At 40.2% G+C, this 22,494-nt stretch overlaps 1 protein-coding gene across 2 annotated transcripts in view; it reads left to right on the top strand.

The window, feature by feature from the left end:
• Positions 1 to 22,494, top strand: part of TRIO (trio Rho guanine nucleotide exchange factor) — a 414,034-nt gene that overhangs the window by 154,046 nt on the left and 237,494 nt on the right. For both annotated transcript variants that reach the window (XM_006117079.5, XM_075921462.2), the window contains exons 7-10: positions 2,084 to 2,275; positions 7,147 to 7,278; positions 9,704 to 9,934; positions 14,921 to 15,043. In XM_006117079.5, coding sequence (XP_006117141.2) covers positions 2,084 to 2,275; positions 7,147 to 7,278; positions 9,704 to 9,934; positions 14,921 to 15,043 — 678 coding nt within the window. The remainder of the gene's footprint in view (positions 1 to 2,083; positions 2,276 to 7,146; positions 7,279 to 9,703; positions 9,935 to 14,920; positions 15,044 to 22,494) is intronic.

Here is a 22,494-nt window from a genome sequence, read left to right as displayed (position 1 = left end):
ACGTCATGGACATAAAGCATGCTTTCAGTATAAATACATTATTCTCTAAATATTGCTCATTCGTATATCTAGTAATGATTATAAATCTTGATAAGATTTATGAGATTTCGATAGCAAAGTTCTCTCTAATTTTTCCATCCACGTGCAGAATAAATTTTGTTATGTGCATGAAGGCATATGCAGATGTGCTCCACCAGAAGAAACACATGCTGCTGGCTGTGGGTGGCTGCAGGGCTCTGAGAATTAGCCAGGAGGCACCTGAATCTCTCCTGGGGGCTGCCCAACCACTCCACTTACAGGAAACACTGTTCTGTATATAGTTTACATGTTGTTCTTTATGGACAAATATCTGGTAAAATGTTTAGCGTGGAGCATTTTTCAGGTCTGTGGTAAAATCTTTTTGCAAAGAATGGGGACCTTTTGCTAATGAATTTCTGTGTCACTGCATATATCAAACATTCTAGATAGTCCTAATATTCTTCAGTGATGCAGGGGAAAAAAGTAAACCAAGAACATTTGCTACAGATAACTCTATAGTAGTTTCTCAGACTGGCCTAGAGAAAGAGTGACTGTGTGAAAATAAATATTCCTTGATGGTAAGGTAAGGATTTTCAACTTTTGGTATCTTCTAGAAACTGAAATATGTTCTATAGTTGCAAGATCCTGACCAGAGTTTAGAATGGATGTTGAGTATTTAGGGTCAGAATAAGAATGTAATTGTGACAAGAATGCAGTGAAGCCTATGGATAAGATTGCCCAGGAGTTAACACTTTAGCAGGACCATCCTTTGGATTTATTGGGCCCTACACACTACTATTAAACTGGTACCTCTGTGTCCAATTGAAGTCAGGGATGGATGATGATTTTTTTAGAGTTGTGATTTTATAATCTTTATCAACACACTAATTAAATATTTTTAGACAAATTTTAAACTATGGTCCTGTAGACTAACACAATAAATTCAGAAACTGACAGCATGTACCTGGGGTTGGCACATGCCTTTTATATGGCTTCATTATCACTTGAATGGCTCTTTTACAGGTTCAGTATTCTGCAAGTAGCTCTGGCAGGCTTTTTCACTTAAGTTAACTAGATCCTTTCTGGAGGAAGCAGAACCACAGAACATGAATAGGAAGAGACAGATGGGTGTACATTAAGACCCAGTGGAGCCCCAGATTTTCAAGTGTCCTACTCAGCTGTGTATTCTGTGTATGGGTCAGGACAGATCTGCACTTTGGAGTAGTGGTTTTCAAACTTTTTTCTTTTGCAGATCCCTAAAAATTTTTGAATGGAACTGCAGTTCCCTTTGGAAATCTTAGACATTAGCCTGTGGACCACCGGGGGTCTGGGGTCTGCAGGATAAAAAACACTGCTTTAGAGTATCATTTTCAATTTTTTTGGAAGTTATCCAGTCTTTTACTCCTCTGGTTGGAATTCAGTGCTTAAGTGTGGGAGTAAATTTTTCAGAAAATATGTGCAAAACCAGTTCTAATATTGCCATATACTCAAGAGGACTTGTACTCTGGAACTTTCTGTGGCTTTCAATGGTTGTAATGCCTCAACGAGTGGAGGTAAAGACTTGAAATTTGAGGAGAGGTGGGGGGGGGGGGAGGGGGAGAAGCTCCTAAATGTCAGTAGTCTGGAAACATGAACATACCATGTGAAACAAATGATTGCCACTCAGGTATAATTTCCTAATGGTTAACTATTTGAATGCTTTCACCTGTAAAATCTCTCTCCCTCTCCAAGGGGCCTTAGAGATAAGGTAATCTTGTCCAATGCTTGCTTTTATAGGGATCTTTGTAAAGTGCTTGGAGTTCCTTTGAACACAGTATTATCATTCATTATGAATCAGATTCACAGATTTACAGCAGCTAAGATCTCCATTTTGTAGTCAATGAAGCAAGGCCTCTTTACACCAGCAGAAGATCTACCCCCAAATATTTACTTTGTGTACCTAAAATCAGGTTGTTCAGTAAATATTGCTCAGCACTGTTTACGTATTCTTTAATAGATCTATCCTAGTGAGGTTATTAATTGTATTTCCTAACCGCACCTTCCCTTTGTTATCTCTTTTCCACAGAATGTATATGTTAACATAAACCGCATCATGTCAGTAGCAAATCGTTTGGTTGAGTCTGGGCATTATGCTTCACAGCAGATTAAACAGATCGCTAGTCAGTTGGAGCAGGAGTGGAAGGCATTTGCTGCAGCCTTGGATGAACGAAGCACTTTACTGGATATGTCCTCCATCTTCCACCAGAAAGCTGAACAGGTCAGTAAATGGGGCACAACCAATGAAAGCTAGGAAGCTCCAACTTAGATGGAGCTTAAAAGAAGGCAAAGGCTACCAGCAGAAGACTTGGATCTCTGCACAGGTGTACTGTTGTATGGAACTTGATCATCATGTTTAGGCTGAGCCTTGTTCTTCCTAACACAAGTTTGCCAGCCTTGTGTTCTATACACAAGGCTCCATAGAACTCCAGTCAGGGATATAAATTAGAAGATGAAAAATGGGTGTTGAAATCTAATGATTTGAGCATAGGTGTTCATCATGGGACAAGCTTTTGAGATGATGAAGAAAGGAAAGAATTAGTATGACTATAAATGCCTTTTTACCCAAACAATCGTTTGGTCAGTAATTCCTTCTGACTTACACTCCCTCATTGAAAGTTGATGATGTTTGTAAGTCCCAGAATGTGTCTGTATTTTTAAGGGGCATTTTGAGAAACACCTATTGAATAGTAAACCTAACTCACTAGATAATTAGGGGAAGTAAATTACTTGTGTCTTTCTTGAATCTGGGTTAGGAGTTGGGTCGGCATGTTTACTCGGTGTCCCATAAGAATACACTTAACTTTCTTTGACCATACGTATCCCTGTTGTTGGTTCTACACCCCCTAATGATTTAAAATACTGGTATAAGTACTGTGTAACAACCAGTGAATTAATCTGCTCCAGGAATAAGTAGGCCTAGGTATTCTGCATTCCCAGGTTAATAGCTTTGATAACGACAGCAAGGTTTTTCCTTCAGGAAAAGCTGCAGCCTAGTTGGCAGATGCATACTGTTGTGTCTCCCATCAATATTCTGTTTCCTTGTTGATGTGTTTTGTTTGTCGCTGCTGGAGGTTTTATTGATAGGGAATACTAGGCTTGTTGAGCTAGGTCAGAAGTTAGAATGGTAAGTATAGTCCCTATATTCCTTAGTTTTCTCCTGCAGTATGCCATACTCCCAGAATATTTGCCATTTGCCCAGCAATGTAAGTAGCATTTTAGGAGCTAAGAACAAGAATATTTGGCCAAAGAAACTTAAGAAGTAGTCTAATTGCTAATTGTCTTAGGGTGAATTTTTGTGTTCACTGAGGCTTTGTCTACACAGCTAAGTTTAAAATGCAGCTGTGGGAGCCTTAGAATCCTAGAGATGGAAGAGACCTCAGGAGGTCATCAAGTCCAGCCCCCTGCCCAATGCAGGACCAACCCCAACTCAATTAACCCAGCCAGGGCTTTATCAAGCAGAGACTTAAAAACCTCTCAGGATGGAGATTCCACTGCCTCCCTAGGTAACCCATTCCAATGCTTCACCACCCTCCTAGTGGAATAGTTTTTCCTAATATCCAACCTAGACCTCTCCCACTGTAACTTGAGACCATTGCTCCTTGTTCTACCATCTGTCACTACTGAGAACAGCCCCTCTCCATCCTTTTTGAAACCTCCCTTCAGGAAGTTGAAGGCTGCTATCAACTCCCCCCTTATTTTTAACATAGCAGTGTAGTCACAGCACCAGCGTTGGGAGAGAGCTTTCTCAGCACTGTAGGTAAATCATCTCCAAGACAAGAGCAGCTAACAGTGCTGAGAGCCTGTTTACACTGGTGCTTTACAGAGCTGTAACTTGGTGTGCTATGGGGTGTTGATGTGTTTTTTCACACTCCTGAATGTGAAAGTTACAGCATAGTCAAGTTTCAGTGTAGCCTTAAGAGGTGATGCTAGACTCATAAAACCAAATAGTTTGAGAATGTGACTATTAATTGACAGACAACTCTAAAGTGCTTTCAGCATGCTAATGATGATGCTTTGGTCTAAGGCAGGGGTGGGGAACCTCAGGCCCGGGCGCCACATTTGGCCCCTGAGACTCAGCCCCCCCCCCCCCCCCCCAGCATTGAGGAGCTTAAAATGGTGCTCCACCTCCAACCCCTCACTATCTTTTATGGGGCTGGAGCACACATAATCTACTGGGCTGTGCCACCCTACGTTCAGGTATGAGAGGGGAATGCAGGGAGTGTCTTTCTCCCTCTCAGTCGGGGGCCATGTCAGTGAGGGTCTTTTTTCTGTCTCACTTGTGTGCGACCCCCGACTGATTTCTCTGTGGGTAAGTGCCCCCCCTTAAAAAAAAATGTTCCCTGCCCCTGGTCTAATGAGCCAAGTGGCTAATTTTAGTGTTCTTATGGTAAATAGGTGTCCTTTTTACAAGTACAGCTCTTGCTAAGAGAGACCTTTTTTTGGCAGTCTCAACAGTGAGGCCACAGAAGGGCAAGTCATAAAGAAAAAACTCTTTTCATGCACCTATAGATGTGGTCCCTGTAAGTCAGTTTGAGATAATTGATGGGTCAGTGTGGAACTTTACCGGTGTCTGTGCTGTATTTGTTCCCTGGCTAATTAACAGATATGCATTGCCGGTCTGACAGCTTTGAAAAGCACCATAAGCAAAACCATAATGTCTTGTTTGTGTGCCTTCTAGCCAAAGTGGAGTGGTATTGTTTTTTTAAAATGAACTGCATCAGTGTCTGAAATTAAAAATGTTTTATATGTTGAACCTCTCTAATCTGACATTATCAGGTCTGGCAACATCTGTAGTCTGGCATGATTTTAGTTAGCCCAGGGTTTCCCAACCTATGGGTCGGGATCCAAATATTGGTTGCCAAGTGTTTCCCCAGGTGGCTCTGCCTCCCCCTCTCTTTCCCCTACCTCTTGTTTTTGAATCGCCTTGGGTCACCAAGTCTTCCTGAACTGTCAAAATGGGTCCCCATCTGGAAAAGGTTGGGAACTGCTGAGTTAGGCAGATGTTCACTTATCATGGGTGTGGCCAAGTTTCCCATGGTCCCATAAAGTTTGTTTACAGTCACCAATCCTGGCTCTTGGTGCTCTAGTCTTGGTACTTACTAAGAGCCCAGTAAGTAATGAAAGTGTTGGTAATGTTGCTAGACAATATTGACCTCCTGTGGTTCAGCCAAACTGTACTAGGACTGCGTCTAAACTACAAGCTTCTTCCACAAGAGCAAAATGCAAATGGAGCGCTCATTTGCACATGTTGTGCTCTCATTTGCATTTCCTCTTCGGATCCCTTTTGTGCAAGAGGTTTTTGTGCAAAAAACAGCTGTGTGGACTGCTCCTCATTTGGAAGAACGGCTCTTGTGTAAAAGGGGGCTTTTATGCAAAAAAGAGCCGTCCACACAGCTCTTTTTTGCGCAAAAACTACTTGCTCAAAAGGGATCCGAAGAGGAAATGCAAATGAGAGAGCAACATGTGCAAATGAGCGCTCCATTTTCATTTCCTCTTGCGGAAGAAGCTTGTAGTATAAACGCAGCCTAGAGCGGCTCAACCTGTAATTTACAGAAAGTTTGTCAGTTAACTGCCAGGTACAAAACAATTTATGAGTGACAATGTCCAAGCCATTTTGGGACATTACTACATGATTCAATATAGAGTGTACAAAGTGCGAATTGGTGAGAGAAATAAAATAAATTAGAGGAAAGAACATAGTTTGCAGTCTGCTGGGATTAATTAAATTAGCTTATTTAATTGCTCCTTCTGCTGTGTTCATTTGATAATTAGCTGTGATGGATTTTAGTACTCTCTCCATAAGGAAACTATCTGTGATTTATCAGCTAGCTGAGAGTTGAGTGTGGGAGAAACAGGGTGAGACAGGGATTATTGGCTATAGCTGGATACTAGGATTGGTTGGCTTTAAACTGTCATTTTCATTTAGGTCTTTCTGTTCACATTCAAATAGCTTTTAGATCTTTATTATAGTGCTTCTATACCAGCTTATCTGCTTCCCAGATCCAGCACTTAGCTGAGAAGAGTAACTCTGTTTAAGTTGCATCTCCCCTATGCAATCCTTGTTATGTAGTAGGTAGGATAATACAGTGGTTTTCAGCCTTTTTTCTTTTTTTTCCCCCCATTTGGAAACTTCTAAAAATGTCTTGTCAGTGCAGACCCCTTTGGCAATCTAAGGCTCCGTCTACACTGTCAAGTTTTTACGGAAGAGGAAATGCAAATGAAGTGCTCATTAGCATTTATTACGCTTTCATTTGCATATTCTCTTCCGATCCTTTTTGCGGAAGAGGTTTTTGTGGGGAAAAAAAACTGCAATGTAGATAGGGCCATTTTGTGTAACAAAAAAAACCCCACCACACACACACCACCTTTTGCGCAAGAAACCCTTTTCTCAAAGTACCCTCAAAGGAATAAGGGTTCTTGTGCAAATGGGTTTTTCATGCAAAATGGCTCCGTCTACACTGCGTTTTTTCCAGAAAAACCTCTTCCTCAAAAGGATTGGAAGAGAATATGCAAATGAGAGCATGAGAAATGCTAATGAGTGCTTCATTTGCATTTCCTCTTCCGCAAATATTATGCAGTGTAGACGGAACCTTAGAATCTGCGGGTCACCAGTTATAACCCACTGGCACAATAGATTTAGTTGCCTTTGGTGTATGTGATGTGAAGCATGTGTCCTGCGTCTTTAACTTGATTAGCTGCAAAAGCAAGAAATGATGAGTGAAAACTTACGAAATAAGACTTATATTTAGCGATTGAATTCAGTTCAAAGGTTGCTGACATTCAGTTGGCCAGCTTCCATTTCTGTGTGCATGTGTGTAGTGCTCCGCAACATGCTGTAGAACTAAGAACATGGCCTCAGGCTGTTTAAAGACTGTTGGTTGTATTCTGGAAACTACTTGACTTGTGAACTCTGATACTGACTTAGATTAGATGGTTTTCATTAAATAACACTTCTTTCAAGGGTCCTCCTCCCCACAAATAGCTGTGCATACCCCAATGTATGAATGTCTGTAAATGAGTTATACTTTCTGAAAGTGTCCTACCATGTGTACATCTGAGAATGACACAATGTGGTTTTTCAATTCCTAGTATATGAACAATGTGGATTCATGGTGTAAGGCCTGTGGTGAAGTAGAACTTCCTTCTGAACTACAAGATTTAGAAGATGCCATTCATCATCATCAAGGAATATATGAGCATATCAGTCTGGCTTATTCAGAGGTAGGGAGCTTATTAATTCCATTAGGCTGCTGACTTATCTATAATATGTTTAAATAAAATTATGGTTACATCACTAACTGACAAAAACCAGAAAATTCTATGCTAAGTTTGGCAGTAAGTATTGCACAGAAATGTAGTGTTAGTCTTAACTTTGAATTCTGGCTTTTCCTGGTCTGTTTTTTTCAAACTCAGACTTAGTTTCTGGGTTTTGCTCCTGTGGGAAGAACTTTTAACTGTCTAACTGGGATCCCATAATGATTCCCAGCAAGTTGCCTTGGTGCAGACAGCTCGGCAATGTATGAAGTGGTGTATTTTTCCATTGTATATTTTAATACCATTAAAAGATGCTCAGATACATTATGATACGGTCACTCAAATATGTGCTTTGAGTGCACAGGACATGATAAATTCGTGTGGAAAAGGACTAAATTACGAGTAAGCACTTTAAGTTTTTTTAAAAACTCTGTTTATTACAAAGAGTTAAATTGGAATGGATTAAGGATCACATTATTCATTTGGCAAACTAAAATCAGATATCTTGTTCTGCAAGCAGTTACAGAAATAGCACATAGAACTCACCTGTGTATATGCACATTAAGAATTTATATAATATTTTATCATGTTCGACACAACTTTTATTTTTCAAAAAGTCTCATAATCCTGACTTTCAGATTTACAACCACCAGGTTGCACGTCTGAGTTATCAGCTCTAATATACACAATTTATTTTGAAAAAATGCTGACAAAACACTAATAGAGCACAAAAAATTAACATCCATCATGAAGTGTTTCTGGTGTTCTTTAAATATTTCAGGGACCCTAACAGCCAGGAAATCAAATGGGTGTTGACTTCCTTTTATAACTAAAATATCCTGTATTAACCATTTTTTTCTGTTCAGTCTTTCTCTCCATCTCCTTTAGTGTAAATATATATTATGTGCTTTGCAAAAAATGTTTGGAAGAGGATTGCATGAGGTGTAACAAAAGTGAATGAATTGTGGTGATACTGATGATGAAAGTAGTATTTTAAAAACATTCTTTAAGAACAAAAAAATCTCCTTGAATTCAAACGCTACAGAACTCTGCCAAATGCTGGTCGTGTTTAGTTTTACTATATGAATGAAGTGCAGAAATTTAAACATCATAAAATGAAAATAGTTACGTGTCAGTTATCTGATGGTGGTGATGATAATAATTGTTGCATTTTAAATATATGGCTAACTTTCTTTAATTTATATTCCATACTACTTTTTAGACTTGGTTGAATTGCATGGGGTTCACAAGTTTTTTTTTTTTTTTTTTCTTTAAAACATACCTTGACTTTTCTGTTTTGTGTTGACTGGTTGAGATAGTTACTTAGGGCAAACAGGAGCATTTGATGGAAGTTTCAGTGTATGTAAGACTTTAGTTTCTTGAATTTTTAACGCTTGGCTTCCCAAGAAAATAAATTTTCTCTGAAAAAATTAACAACCCCTTTCCTTCAAAGCATGCTAAACCACCAAAACTCAGATAAAACCAACTTTGCCCTTAACTGATGTCACTTTTACTTTTATTGACAACTGAAAGATTAATCCAGCATTGCCTGGGTCCTTCAAAGCAGGTGGCTGGCAGTATGGTGGGTGCAGGAGTCAGGGTAGGGTCTTGGAGGTGTGGGGGTGTGATGCAGGGAGGGAGAGAGTGAGGATGGGGGGGGCTGAGGAGGGGTTTAGGGTGAAGCTTGTATCCAGTGGGGCCTTTTCTTTCCCTTCTCCTATCACCAGTGGCTGGCAGGGGCCCTTTGCCCTTCCCCAGCCTCTGGGGCCGGCAGGGGCCTTTTCTCCCCCTTCCCAGACCTCCCTCGACTGGCAGTGGCCTTTTCTCCCTCTCCGGCGTTGTGGCCAACAGCTTGCTTGTGGGGGAAAGCTTTGGGGCAGGCGGTTCTACTTACTGGTCTGGTGGCAGACAAGATGGTGGAGCTCCAACCCCCTCTACCCACTTTCTTGCTGGTGTGCCTGCCCCCTGTGGACTCTCTGCAGGATAGCTCTCTCCTGACAGCTTGCTGCCTCCAGTGACCACTATCAGTATTGCATCCCTCCTCTATGTGCCCCTCCCTTTCCATGTTATGGAAAACAGTTCCATTCCTGGCACTTCCCATTTTCTTGGCATAACAAAACCTTGACCTCGCTCTAAGTTAAGATTCGAAGAAGCTGCATTCCAAATTTGGTGGTCCTACCTCTGACTGTTTAGGAGGAGTTCTTGAACAACCAGACATGCAGGCAGGCAGACAGACATATAAATGTTTTGTGTGTTCCTATACTGGGAACAGAGGGATAGAGAGTACTGTCTGCCATGCCTTTAATTAATTTGACCTATATAATTTCATAGTTTGCATTCATTAATGAGTTTTCAAACAGAAATTTAATTCTTCAACCCTCTTCCTGGTCAGGTGAGCCAAGACGGGAAGTCATTACTTGATAAACTTCAGCGACCTTTGACCCCTGGAAGCTCTGACTCATTAACAGCTTCTGCTAACTACTCTAAGGCAGTGCATCATGTTCTGGATGTCATCCATGAAGTACTGCACCACCAGCGACAACTGGAGAACATTTGGCAGCATAGAAAGGTCCGCCTGCACCAACGGCTTCAATTGTGTGTTTTTCAACAGGATGTCCAACAGGTTAGTTGCTGTCTCGATGTTAATGCGGTTAAATATGCTATTAACAAATATTAGACAATAATTCAAAACAAACAATTTCTGTACAAATTAGAAAATCCAAGTGCAGTTTGTGGCTTGAATGAGCTTCCATATATCTTAAGACTTAGTTACATCTAAATACAGTTGTGATAATAAGAGGCAACTGATTCTGAATGAAATTTGATAGGTGAATGGACTATCCCTTTATCATCAGATTATTTTTGGGCACTTTAAAGGGGTACCGCCAAATAGTTGGACCACTGAAGTTCACTTATTTTACAAGAAATATAATCTGACTTCATAGTGAGGGTTTGGCCCAGGAATCAAAATTTGTTTAAATCCACCAGAAAATGCGTAAAAATGAGGGACATGAATTTATTTCAGTTAAAGGAACAATCTGATTTTTGCAAGGTACTGAGAGTCCTTTTCTCAAGCTAGGGTAGGCGGTCAACTGAGGCTATGTCTAAACTACATCCCCTTTCTCGAAAAAGGGATGTAAATTAGACACTTTGAAATTACAAATGAAGCCAGGATTTAAATTTCCCGTGCTTCATTTGCATAATGGCGGCCACAGATTTTTTTTGAAACGGTGCTTTTTGAAAGAAAAATGGCTGTGTAGGTGGGGATCGATCGAAAATAAACCCCTTTTTCAAAAGATCCTGTACCCATGAAAAAATGATCCCTGTCTAAACAGCCACTTTTCTTTTGAATAGCCCCGTTTCGAAAAAAACTCGTGGCCACCATTATGCAAATGAAGCATGGGAAATTTAAATCCCGGCTTCATTTGCAATTTTGAAGTGTCTAATTTAAATCTCTTTTTCGAGAAAAGGTGTGTAGTTTAGACACAGCCTGCGAGAGACTTCAATTGTAGATTTGACAGCATACATTTGGTCTATATATATATGCTAGTATATGTAATGGATTAAATAGCACAAGCTTAATATCTAGTTTTGTTGAAGGCTGCAAGACTGAATCATTGCATTTTAACATCTTCATTTAGTGTCATCTTCCTGTGCTTGAAGGAGTCTCTTGGGGGGCTCAGCAGACTCTTGCACCCTGCTGTATGCACTGGTTCCTTGGATATACACTGTGGCTGTGTCTACACTGGGCCACTTATTCCGGAAAATCATCCGCTTTTCCGGAATAAGCTGCGAGCTGTCTACACTGGCCCTTGAATTTCCGGAAAAGCAACGATGCTCTACTGTACAAAATCAGTTGCTATGCCGGAAAAACTATTCTGCTCCCGCTCGGGCATAAGTCCTTATTCCGGAACACTGTTCCGGAAAAGGGCCAGTGTAGACAGCCCAGTAGTCTTTTCCGGAAAAAAGCCCTGATCGCGAAAATGGCGATCGGGGCTCTTTTCTGGAAAAGCGCGTCTACATTGGCCACAGACGCTTTTCTGGAAAAAGGGCTTTTCCAGAAAAACAGGCTGCCAATGTAGACGCTCCTTTTCCGGAAAAACGGAATAGTATTCCGTTTTAAGCAGTTCCGGAAATTCATGGCAGTGTAGACACAGCCTGTGTCTTCCCTTTTCAACTAAAGGCTTCTGTGGGTCAGAAGACATAAGATTTTGTGAATAGCTGACACAGAGCAAAATTCTATAAAAAATGTTGTACTCTATTTGCATTTTTTTCTTTTTTAGTATCTCGTTTGGATATTATTAACTTTTTAATGTTTATATGTATTTAAAGCATCAGCTTCCTTAAAGGGTAGGGCAAATAAGTATTGGGAACTTTTGTAACCCAGGAGTATTTTTAAAATAGTGATCTTCTCTATGGCCTTGAATTCTTCAAACTTGTTGATGAATCTGAAATTTTGAAGTTAATGAAGAGGTTGTCGAGTACAAGTTTGAATAAAGTGATTTTTTTCAATTTAAATCACTTTTTTTTGTAGCTAGTCACTGTCTGCAAATTACAGAATTAACTTGCTAAAGTGGATGTGTCGTTTATTAATTGCAAATAAAATATCGAGTTTTACATATTTATTTACATCTTCTTGGTAGAACTTTTGAAGTGCTTATCAGTATTGACAAAGGCAAATCCAGGACTTCAATAACTCCCATAGTATGGGAACAACACAAATAGAAGACTGTTAAGACCTTGCCCTTCTTTTTGGTATATTGAGTTTCTACAAGAATCCAGAAATGCTTTTGACTAGCTTATGCTCACACATCAGGCCTTTCAGATTCAAGTCTAAGTGCTTAAGAAAAATCCCATCTTCCATGTTTAACTCTTGGGTTCAGAGCTAAACTTTCAGGCTCCTATTTTTGAAAATTCTGTTACATGTGTATTAAGCCTAAGTAACTTTTCATAGGCAAACAGAATTGATTTTGTCTTGAAGTGAAAGAATGTATGCCACAAAGTTTTTAATAAATAATATTAATTTTAATATTTTTTGCTACACTAACTGCAGACACTTAAGCATGATTAAATTTAATGTAAAAAGTCTATTAATGTCAATAGAACTATGCATATTTTAAATTTGTGTACCTGTTCGCAAGATTTGGGCCATAGCTTGCAGTATTTGCTTTATTGCTTACAACTGCTATATAAAATTGAAATAAAAAAACTTTACCAGTAGAAGCATTTAGAAAAAGTTTTTGTAACATAGAAATTAGAAATTTTGATGTATAATTGAAGGAACACATTTCCAAATTACTATTTTTACATGATGATCAACCTAATTTGATATAAATGGTTATGGAGAACAATTAAGTATTTAAACCATGCATCAAATCATGCCCCTTTGCTGTGCAGTCTTATTAAGCAGAACTTCAGGAGCGGTTTGTGTTTTGTTCATGGACTGAGGATTTTCTGTCCACTTAAGCATCTCTCCTTTTATTTTATTTTTTTTAAATTATTGCATAGAGAAATGACCAACTGTAGATAGACTATTAAAGGAGTGAAAAGTCTTTCAGTCTCTGGGCTTCATTCTCCTTATATATGACAATCTCCAGCATCTTCCTTATTTTGTGTGGCTATGTGCTTATGCAATATTCTGGGCCAATATCAGAGGTTTTCATTTCCTGTTTCTAGTCTTCTGGGGAGGAAAGCATGGGACTGAATTTCTCTGTTGAAGGCTGTGTAATTTCATCTTACTAGCATAGACAGTAATGGAATGTCAAGTAAGCCACTACAGTACATGGACTTCTTGAAAATATTGTTTGTACAGATTTAAATTAAGACAGTTTAAACAGGAGCTCTTTGGAAATCAGGGAAGTGCATTGCAATTTGCTAATGAAGTGTGTCCCTTTTGAACATGTGAAACTCAGTTAAAGTTTGCTTTATTACTGCTTTTAATTACAGCAGTAGAATCATAGTATGAACCTTTTTTGGGTTGAAGGCCACTGACCCACAGAAAAAATCAGTCGGGATTGCACACAGGTGAGAAGCCAAAAAACAAAGCAAACCCCCCCCCAAAACCCTCACGGACATGGCTCCCAACTGAGAAGGAGAAAGACACTCCCCACATTCCCCTCCCACATCAGACACTGGACTTGGAGAGGGGTGTTATGGGATATTAACTGTAGTGAGGGTTTAAAGGGTTAGAGTTTTCAATAATGTCAATAAACCTTTTTTTTTACCTTAAACACAGTAACATATGAAATATTTTCATTTATATAACTGAAATTTACAGATAGCAAACTCACTTGCTTGAGATCTTACAATGATTGATTTAAAGACATGTATATGTTGATTGTTTTAACAGTTATTAAGCTTTTACTTTTTTGAATCTGTCTCTCCTGTCATTAAATAGGAGACTAGGAGCTCTCTTGAGAAATAGAACGTAACTTGCTATCTATTAAAATGATTTTTTTGATCATGTGAGCTAGTTAGATTAGGCTTTACTCGTATTTTATTCAAGGCCTCTTTTTTGGCGACTCAGAAAATGGCAAAATTATGCTCTCAGTGTCAAAGCTTTTGTTTAAAAAACATCAGCAAACGCTCCCATGGTTGGGCAGATGACTCCATTTCCTTAAAGTTAACTGCTCCAAAGATACACTGCAATTAAATGTCGCGGCTGGCTCATGCCTTCTGACTTGGGCTTGCGGGTCTCAGGCTGGGGATTGTTTAATGGTGGTGTATTTGGGCTCAGACTGGAGCCCAGGCTGTGGAAGCCTGTGAGGGAGGAGAATCTCAACACTTGTGCTATAGCCCAAGCTTGAAAATCTACACCACAATCAACTGGCGCTACAGTTGAGATCCGGAAGCCCAAGTCAGCTAGTACCAGTGTTGTCTTGCAGTGTAGATATACTCCCAGAGTTTCAGAACCTGTAACAATAGCTCTTCTAACTTCTGCAGAAAATTAACTCAGTGCCTAACAATGACTGTTTAAATGCCAACATTAGTGTTTTCACTTCTCCACATGAGTGGAAACATCAATCTAATGTGCTTATCTGTAACAGACCCTACTGACCCTTGTCCAGCTTCCAAAAACTCTAATTCTCATCTTCACTTTTGTGGTGCAGAGAAGTTATAAAAATAAATAAATGCAAATGTAGAGAACAAGTAAATCAGTTCTACACCAGCAAAGATAAAATATATATTCTGCTGTGTGTTTGATTAATTAAAAACCTGAATTGTTTAAATTGCTACAAAATTTCTAGCCTATCAAATCATAGTGCTACAGAATCCATGGACTCTGCTGTAGAATTTAGGTTATTTTTGCTGTGTAGAACTCAGTCAACATTATGCTGTATAGTAGTATTAGATTTAGATGGCTCCTGGTTTAGTAACCGTTAACATAGCTTTTAAGGTAAGCATTAAAATGTTGCAAAGGGAAACTGACATCAGATTTATCAATACAGTTCTTCATAGATAGATAGCATAACTTTGACTTCACTTCAGTTTGTTTGATAGTTTGGCTTTATTGCTTTTGTTTCCTTCTGCGGGAAGCAGGCTCTGGAAGCAAACCAGAAAAATATGCATTAAATGTATATTTTATGTGGTTGTGGTGTTGTTGTTGCAGGTGTTGGATTGGATTGAGAACCATGGAGAAGCTTTCCTGAGCAAACACACTGGGGTAGGAAAGTCCCTGCATCGGGCCAGAGCTTTGCAGAAACGTCATGAAGACTTTGAAGAAGTAGCACAGGTAAATGTTTCAAAAATGTTAGGTGCAATTTACAGGATTGGTTTTATGTCACTGTTCAATGATGCCTTGAATTGCCTACTTGACACTGAAGAGCTGGGCATATTGAGTGCTCTGGAAGAGAAAAATAAATCCAAACACCATGCACATTAAATTGAGTATTTCCTTTTAACTTCCACTGTAGGTTTTTATTTGAGTTTTCAATTGTGCATAAAATATTGAAAGCTAAAAGCAATACAAACAGTAAAAAGTATACATGCAAGAACAGCAAACAATAAATCTCTGAAATCTTTAATATCTGATTGGGTACAAGTAGGCATACTCCATTGTTTGTCTGATTTAAACGTGTATATTTACGCCAATAATGAATTTATCTGCCATGTTAAAAGCAAACACTCTTCTGATAAACTCAGTGGTCAGTCAGCCATTCAACATAACCAGTTAAAACTACTGATACTAAATAATAGGTTTTAACCACGGGTTTAATCATTCACATCAGTCTCATAAATGCAACAATACCTTTGTTTGGGTACAAAAACATTAGTCTGAAAATGAGAGGATTTTCAAACACAAAGTTGGGACTTAAAGGCTCAGTTAAGGACTCTCACCCATGTTGTTTAAGTTAAGAGTGATGATCATTCGCCCCATTAAAACAAACGAGTTTAATACCAACACCAGCTGCCCCAGGGTTAGACCTGGCTCCCACACTAGGAAAGCAGGACAAGGGACCCTCTGAAGGTAAAGAGGTGTGGTGGGAGCTGGTGTGGCGTAGGGCATACGTAGGCATGAAATGGGATGTGACAATAGATACATTTGTTCAGAGCTAAATGTTTGCAGTTCAAGTTGTGGTGCAGTCATCTTACTTTGCAGAACATCAAATAGAGGTGTACAGGTATTGAAATTTCCATCCTGTGAAAAACGTAATGTGAATACAATAAAATGCAATCTTTAATTCCTAATCAGAACAAAAAGTCAGAGATGAGTGGTCTTCCATGGGAGAGACACTTTAAAAAAATCTTGCAGTTCAGAATACTAATCATGTGATTGTGATTGAATAATTCCAGTTCCAGCAACTCAGGCTACAGCATTCCCTGGCTGTTGAGTTTCAGGTCTGACAAGTGGAAGCCTAGGAAGCTGGCTTGATTTTCATAAAAGCAACATTTTTGCATGGAAAACTGTTCAAAATATTTCCACTAGCTCTAGAATTACCAGTAATGTTTACAAATTTAATTTTTATTCACCCAGAGCTTTTTTAAGAGCTTATGGTCTGAGAGGAATGACTGGGCCTACCGAATGCTTTTGTGTGCCTGGTTTAACTTGAAAATAAGTAATGGGTAAGAAGGAATTAATGTGTGCTTCGGAAATACAGCATAGTCACAAAAAGGGTTGAAAGACATTAAGCAAATGGGCATATCTGGGTATTATCTTAAAATAATTTGAGTTGTAATTAGTGAAATCACAGTATGTATCATTTCAAAAACTTGGAGAAAGAATTACTAAACAGCTTTGAGGGAAAGCTATGGTAATACCAGTTAAGTGAAAAATAGCAACCCTCATATAGCAGAGAGTTTGGTTCAACAGTCTGAGGGGTGTAGTCTGTAACTAAAAAAACTTAAAAAAAGAGTGGTCCTGTAGCACCTTAGAGACTAACAAAAAATGTAGATGGTATCATGAGCTTTTGTGGGCACAGCCCACTTCAGAATACACATTGTTTGCTTCAACACATGCTCTACTGGCGATGCTCGTGCTGTCAGGGTTATCTGCTAGCCAGTTTTATTGCTGGAAAACTATATATAACTCCGGTCCTCTGAAGAAGTATGGTCATCTGAAGAAGTGGGCTGTGCCCACGAAAGCTCATGATACCATCTACATTTTTTGTTAGTCTCTAAGGTGTTACCAGACCATTTGTTGTTTTTTAAGTTTGTATATAGTAGGTGTCTGTTTGTGGTGGTTTGTTTACCAAGAGAATGTTAGTGTTTAAATTGGGAGATTGCAGTGTTCTCCCATTTGTCTTTTTTGTGTGTCATTAGATTGCTAGAAGTGGCACTCAGACAACCAGAACACTGAAATATTAGCAAAATCAAAATTGTAGATGTAATAAACAGTACAGAGGATAATTAAAGTGTGAGTGAGGGCTCAAACATTGTGCATTTATAAGATGTGGGTTTTTTAATTAGTTTTCCTGGGTAATGCACAAACTATCCATTTAAGGACCTGTAATATTGAGAGTGTGTCTTAAAACATTTCTGCTATCCAGGAACTGAAACACCATGAAAAAACCAGATCTTTCATTATAATATCCTGACAAAGGCTGAAAGGCATTCACTGAAACAATGTTGGTGCTATTCACAGGGGCTGGATTCCATACACGCTCTTGCATTTGCTATGAAATGAAATGAAAACATATCTTTAGTTCTACATTCAAAGTTATTACTTTCTGATCAGAGAGGCCAGACCCTCTTTAAGACTCTGGAGATGAAATCCATTAATTAGGTATTTTATATTGTGATGTGACTAAGAAAGAACAGGGTGAAAGTATTTGAAGGGTGTAAACTTCTGGGAGAGAAAAATTGGTCTAGGCAACAAGAGGAGTAGATTTAGGTGTAAGGTAATGAAATTGAACAAAGGAAACAAAAAGTTGAATAATAGGAAAAAACTTCCTGATGCTGAGCTCTGTGAGATTGAAACATCATCTCCTCAGGGAAAGGGTAGAATCTCTATTGCTTGAGACATGAAAAACGAGACTGAACAAAGTACTTAAATACACTGTAGAGAACAATTCTTCACTAGCAAAAGGATAGACAGGATGACCTAATAAGTCTTTTCTTCATCTTTAACTTCTGGTTCTGTGTTGACTGCCAAGACAGGCACACCCTTTCAGATTTTTCCCTTCTCTATACCAAATATAAACAGGCAACAAACATGCATCCCTGCTTTGTGTACTCCAAGTAAAAGGTAGTTGATTTTTTTTATACTGCAGGTTTAACATAACAATGAATGTGATTTTTCTCACATACTCGTGTTGTTAACTTGTGTTCGGGCATATGATAGTTTTTTTGCTGTGAGATGCATTAGATTCTGTCAGAATGGCTGTAGATGAAAGTTAAATTTGAAGTGTACTTATTCCGTACATACACATGGAGTTATTCCATTTTTCCTTTAATCAGAAAGGCTGGCCACAGCTGGGGTTACCAGAGTTGACTCTACAAAAAAGATAAGAAGTCATCATCCCCTTGAAATCCCACCTGGCTACATTGATCAGTTACCTCAAGTCACTAGTAATGCTGAGCTATTTATTCACGTTCAGTTAAGGAGCTGACAATTTCAGACACGTGATCTGTCCTTTTTTTCTCCTGTACTATTTTACCAGGTTAATTCAGTTTCCAACTTCCCTTGACTATGCAAAGGAATCTTTGAATAAGTTATCATACAATATGTAAAAAGTGTTCATAATTCCATATAATGTCCTCAGACTTCAGTTTTACCACAGGTTAAACATTTTGATGGACGATTGATGCTTTTATTTGCTCAATGAACAGGATAACGACGTCATCTTATAGTTAGGACAATAGATAGATGATATGGGCTAATTGTATGTTCATGTATCCATCAGTGTCAATGCAAAGAGGATTTGTTAGATTGGTTATAGGTAATAAGGCTTTCTTAAGCAGTTATGAATAAGACTAAGATTAAAAGTCATGGATAGGTCACTGGCAATAAAGAAAAAAAATCACTTGTAGGACAAAAAAATCTCAGCTTAAGACCCATGGACACTGATAGTGTTTATTCCCTTGTGGATTTGTAGATTGGATTCTGACTCCTTTTATTGCAACTGTGGCTGAGAGATGTCCAGTTGTACATAATGATCTCTGCCCAAGATACATATATCCTATACAGCACAAGAGTCAGTCAGTCACGTGTTGCTTCAAAGCTGAGTTAACTTTTTGTCTGTATGGAGGTTACATCTTAATTGAGCTATGGCTCAGCTTCCTTGATTCAGGGACCAAGTCTGTAGAAATCTTCCTGAGCATGCTCCCCTGAGCCTGTTTGCAGAATAAGTCAAGTCTGAAATAAAGCCTTTATATTTGAACTACCGTAAAATCTCGAGTATAATGCGCACCTATGTATAATGCACACCTGCCTTTTAAACGTCAGAATTCTAGAATAAGGTAGTCCCCGGGTTACGTACAAGATAGGGACTGTAGGTTTGTTCTTAAGTTGAATTTGTATGTAAGTCGGAACTGGTACATATTTTGGGGGGGACAGAGAGCTGGAGTTAGGTGGAAAAGACCCTGATTCTCATACAACTTCCTTATTCTAAGAAAACACATACTGTTTTGATATGAAGGTTTTTTTGGTTGATGTTTTAATTAAAAATTGATCATAAGTTTCAGTGTTTCATGCTATATCCAAATCTTCCTTTTGGGGTACCTGAAAGATCCCAGTTATTCATTTAATAGTTAAAATCTTTGTTTTTTATAACTAAAAAAAGTTTATTCAATGCATATTACTGTTCCACATAGAATTTGCTACAGATGGTTCAGTGAAATGGGTATTAAGTGTAATCAATAGTCATTGGAGAGCACAGTGAAATATTGATACAATCAAAGCTGTTGTTGTATTCTGCTGAGCAGAAAATGGAAATCCCTTCCTGTGAAGTGTGTGTGTGTGTGAATTTATCCACAGGATTAATTTTAAAGAAAAATTCTGTGTTGGGAACAGGAGTTTAGTCACAGGTGGGTCCTCATTGTCCACTCACCCACTTTGCAACCAGACCCATATCCTCGGGGCTTACCCTGCTCCGCTCCAGCCAGGGTGTGGGGTTGGGGCTTATCCCCTCTTCCCTTCTGTCCTACTCCTCCCCATTCTTGCCCACCCACACCACTGGGTAATTTTTCAGCTTCACCTCTGCCAGGCTGGAAGGGACTTGTTAATTTCACGTGACGCTAACAAGATACTTGCAGCTCTAGTGCTGAAGAGGGAAAGAGCTGTTGCTCCCAAGGTGGGGACTGTAACACAATGGGACTCACTGCCTGCTGTTCCTGCTGTTCCCTAGGAAATTAATTTTTCCGCTCTGGGGTGCCCCCTTTTGGCTGGTGTCTTGTTCCCCCCAGCAGACACGCGTCCTCCGTGGCGAGAAAAGCTGCTCCACATCTCCCTGGTCTGCTGGGGGGGGGGGGGGGGGAGAGCGCTAGCTCCGCGTCTTCCTGGTCTGCTGGGGGGAAGCGCCGCCAGAGGCGGCGACAGTGGGGGAGGCACCCCGCACTAGCTGTGTCCCCCTCTCCCCCCGTTTGTAACTAGGGATCCGATGTAAGTCGGATTGATGTAACCCGGGGACTGCCTGTAAACTGAACTCTTATCTATAATGCGCACCCCCATTATATTCGTGATTTTACGGTGTGTGTATATATAGGAAGGAAGGAAGGAAGGGGCTCGCGCCTGCCATGGGGCCCCCTGCCCAACTGAGCTCATGCCTGCCGTGGGGGCCCCCTGCCCAGCTGCCCGTGTCGGACTGGGCAGGCAGTGAGCCAGGGCAATGCAGTCTAGCGGCGCCACTGGCTCCTTGCTTCACCTGCCGTGGGGGCCCCCTGCCCAGCTTAGCTCGCGCTGTGCTGAGCTCATGCCTGCCGCGGGGGCCCCCTGCCCAGCTGAGCTCACACCTGCTGCAGGGGCACCCGGGCGCAGCCTGAAGGAGCACTGGGCAGGCAGTGAGCCATGGCACTGCAGCCTGGCGGCACAGCTGGCTCCTCACCTTGTCCGGGAGCCTGGCGGGGCTGCAGTCCCCACTGCAGCGGGAAAGTTTCTGTGCAGATGGGAGGGGGAGTTTAAAACTTTAAAAAATAGCTCTTAAGTATAATGCGCACCCCAGATTTGACCCTAAAAGAAAAAGGGGAGAAAGTGCACATTATACTTGATATTTTACGGTAGTTCATATCAGACCACTATAGCCTCCTGCTTCTATCAGTTACCCAATAGCTCTTGTCCATTTTCTTCTATATTGGTGGAGGCTATGACTCTGTGCTCATTCTTTAAATTCACATTTAACTTCTGTGGCTATGTCTAGACTGCAGGCTTCTTTTGGAAGAAGCTTTTCTAGAAGACATCATCCAAAAAAACTTCTTCCGAAAGAGAGTGTCCGCACTGCCAAAGCGCATCGAAAAAGTGATCTGCTTTTTCGTAAGATAGCATCCACACTGAATGGACGTGCTCTCTCATTTAAGCTGTGATTACTATGGACAGAGTGGCTACCAGGTCATCAGTGCTTTTTCCTTCTTTCCTCTTCCTTCTGTTCCCTGTCCCCACACACCTTTTTCTGAAAGATCTCTTTCAGAAAACGGATTCTTTCTCATAGAAAGAGGTTTACCAATGTTGGAAAGCCGCCCCTCCCCCCCCTTTTTTTTAAGAACGCGATTGCAGTGTGGATGTAAGTGAAGTTTTTTTTGGAAAAACTCTGTAGTGTAAACATAGCCTGTATGAAATATAGATAAGCTATATTTTGTTTTTGCTATATAAGTGCATCACCATATATAGGGATGTAATAGTGTAGTTGATTAACTGATGGGCAAAAATGTATCTGTTAATACTATAGACTACACCCGTTCCCCTACTTTTCCTTGCCGGTAAATTTTTTAGCAGGCTGGCCGGCAGCCCGGCTCAGTTCTGGCTTGTGATGGGTCCAGGACCTACCCCTGCTGCAGCTCTGCACTTAAAGTGTATTAGGAGCTAGGTGAGTAGGCAGCTCGGCTCTGTTCCAGCTCGTGCTGGATCTGGGAGCTTAGAAGCCTCTTCCTTCCTCCTTCCCCCGACAGGGGCTGCTGCCACCCCACACTGCATGAGAGGAGCTAGCTTTTGAACTGGCTATGCTCGCAGACCAGCTTCTGCCTGGTACCCTGCGCTGCTGCCTCTGATACAGAGGCAGCAGTGTGAGGTGACAAGGGGCTCCTCGGAAGTGGGACCAAAGCATACTGGCTACTGGCCCCATTCCCGGGGACTGTAGAATAGTCGAGAAACCGGTAAGAGTTCATGAGGTTAATTGACTATTCAATTAACCAAAATGTAACATCCCTAAACCAGTGTTCATTCTCTAGAGGGATCACTTAATAAGGTGACAGCAACTGCAGAATCTCTGAAAGGGCATTATAATTAAATACAGATAGTTAAAGCTCATCTATATCATGAATACCTCCTTGTCTAGTTAGGAAATGTGCATTAACTGCTCCCAGTGCCATGGTGTTAGTCTTGTTCTCCAGTCTGTTAGAATTGCTTTAACTGATGGCTATATATAGAATCACTTTGCATCCTTTAGATCAGTTTTATAAATCCCTAGATAAACCTTCTTTTTGCACCCTCTTTATTTATCTGTCTTAAGGAGTTCTCTAGCACAATCTACCCTGTTTTTAAGATCTCCGGTCCTGCACACTGGCATACTTTTATAGGAAAAAGCATTTCCATTA

This window comes from Pelodiscus sinensis, chromosome 2, assembly GCF_052426305.1.
Source record: "Pelodiscus sinensis isolate ZL-2025 chromosome 2, ASM5242630v1, whole genome shotgun sequence".
NCBI lineage: Eukaryota > Metazoa > Chordata > Testudines > Trionychidae > Pelodiscus > Pelodiscus sinensis.
Note: the sequence above shows the minus strand (reverse complement) of the source record. Positions and strands in the feature narration are given on the sequence as shown.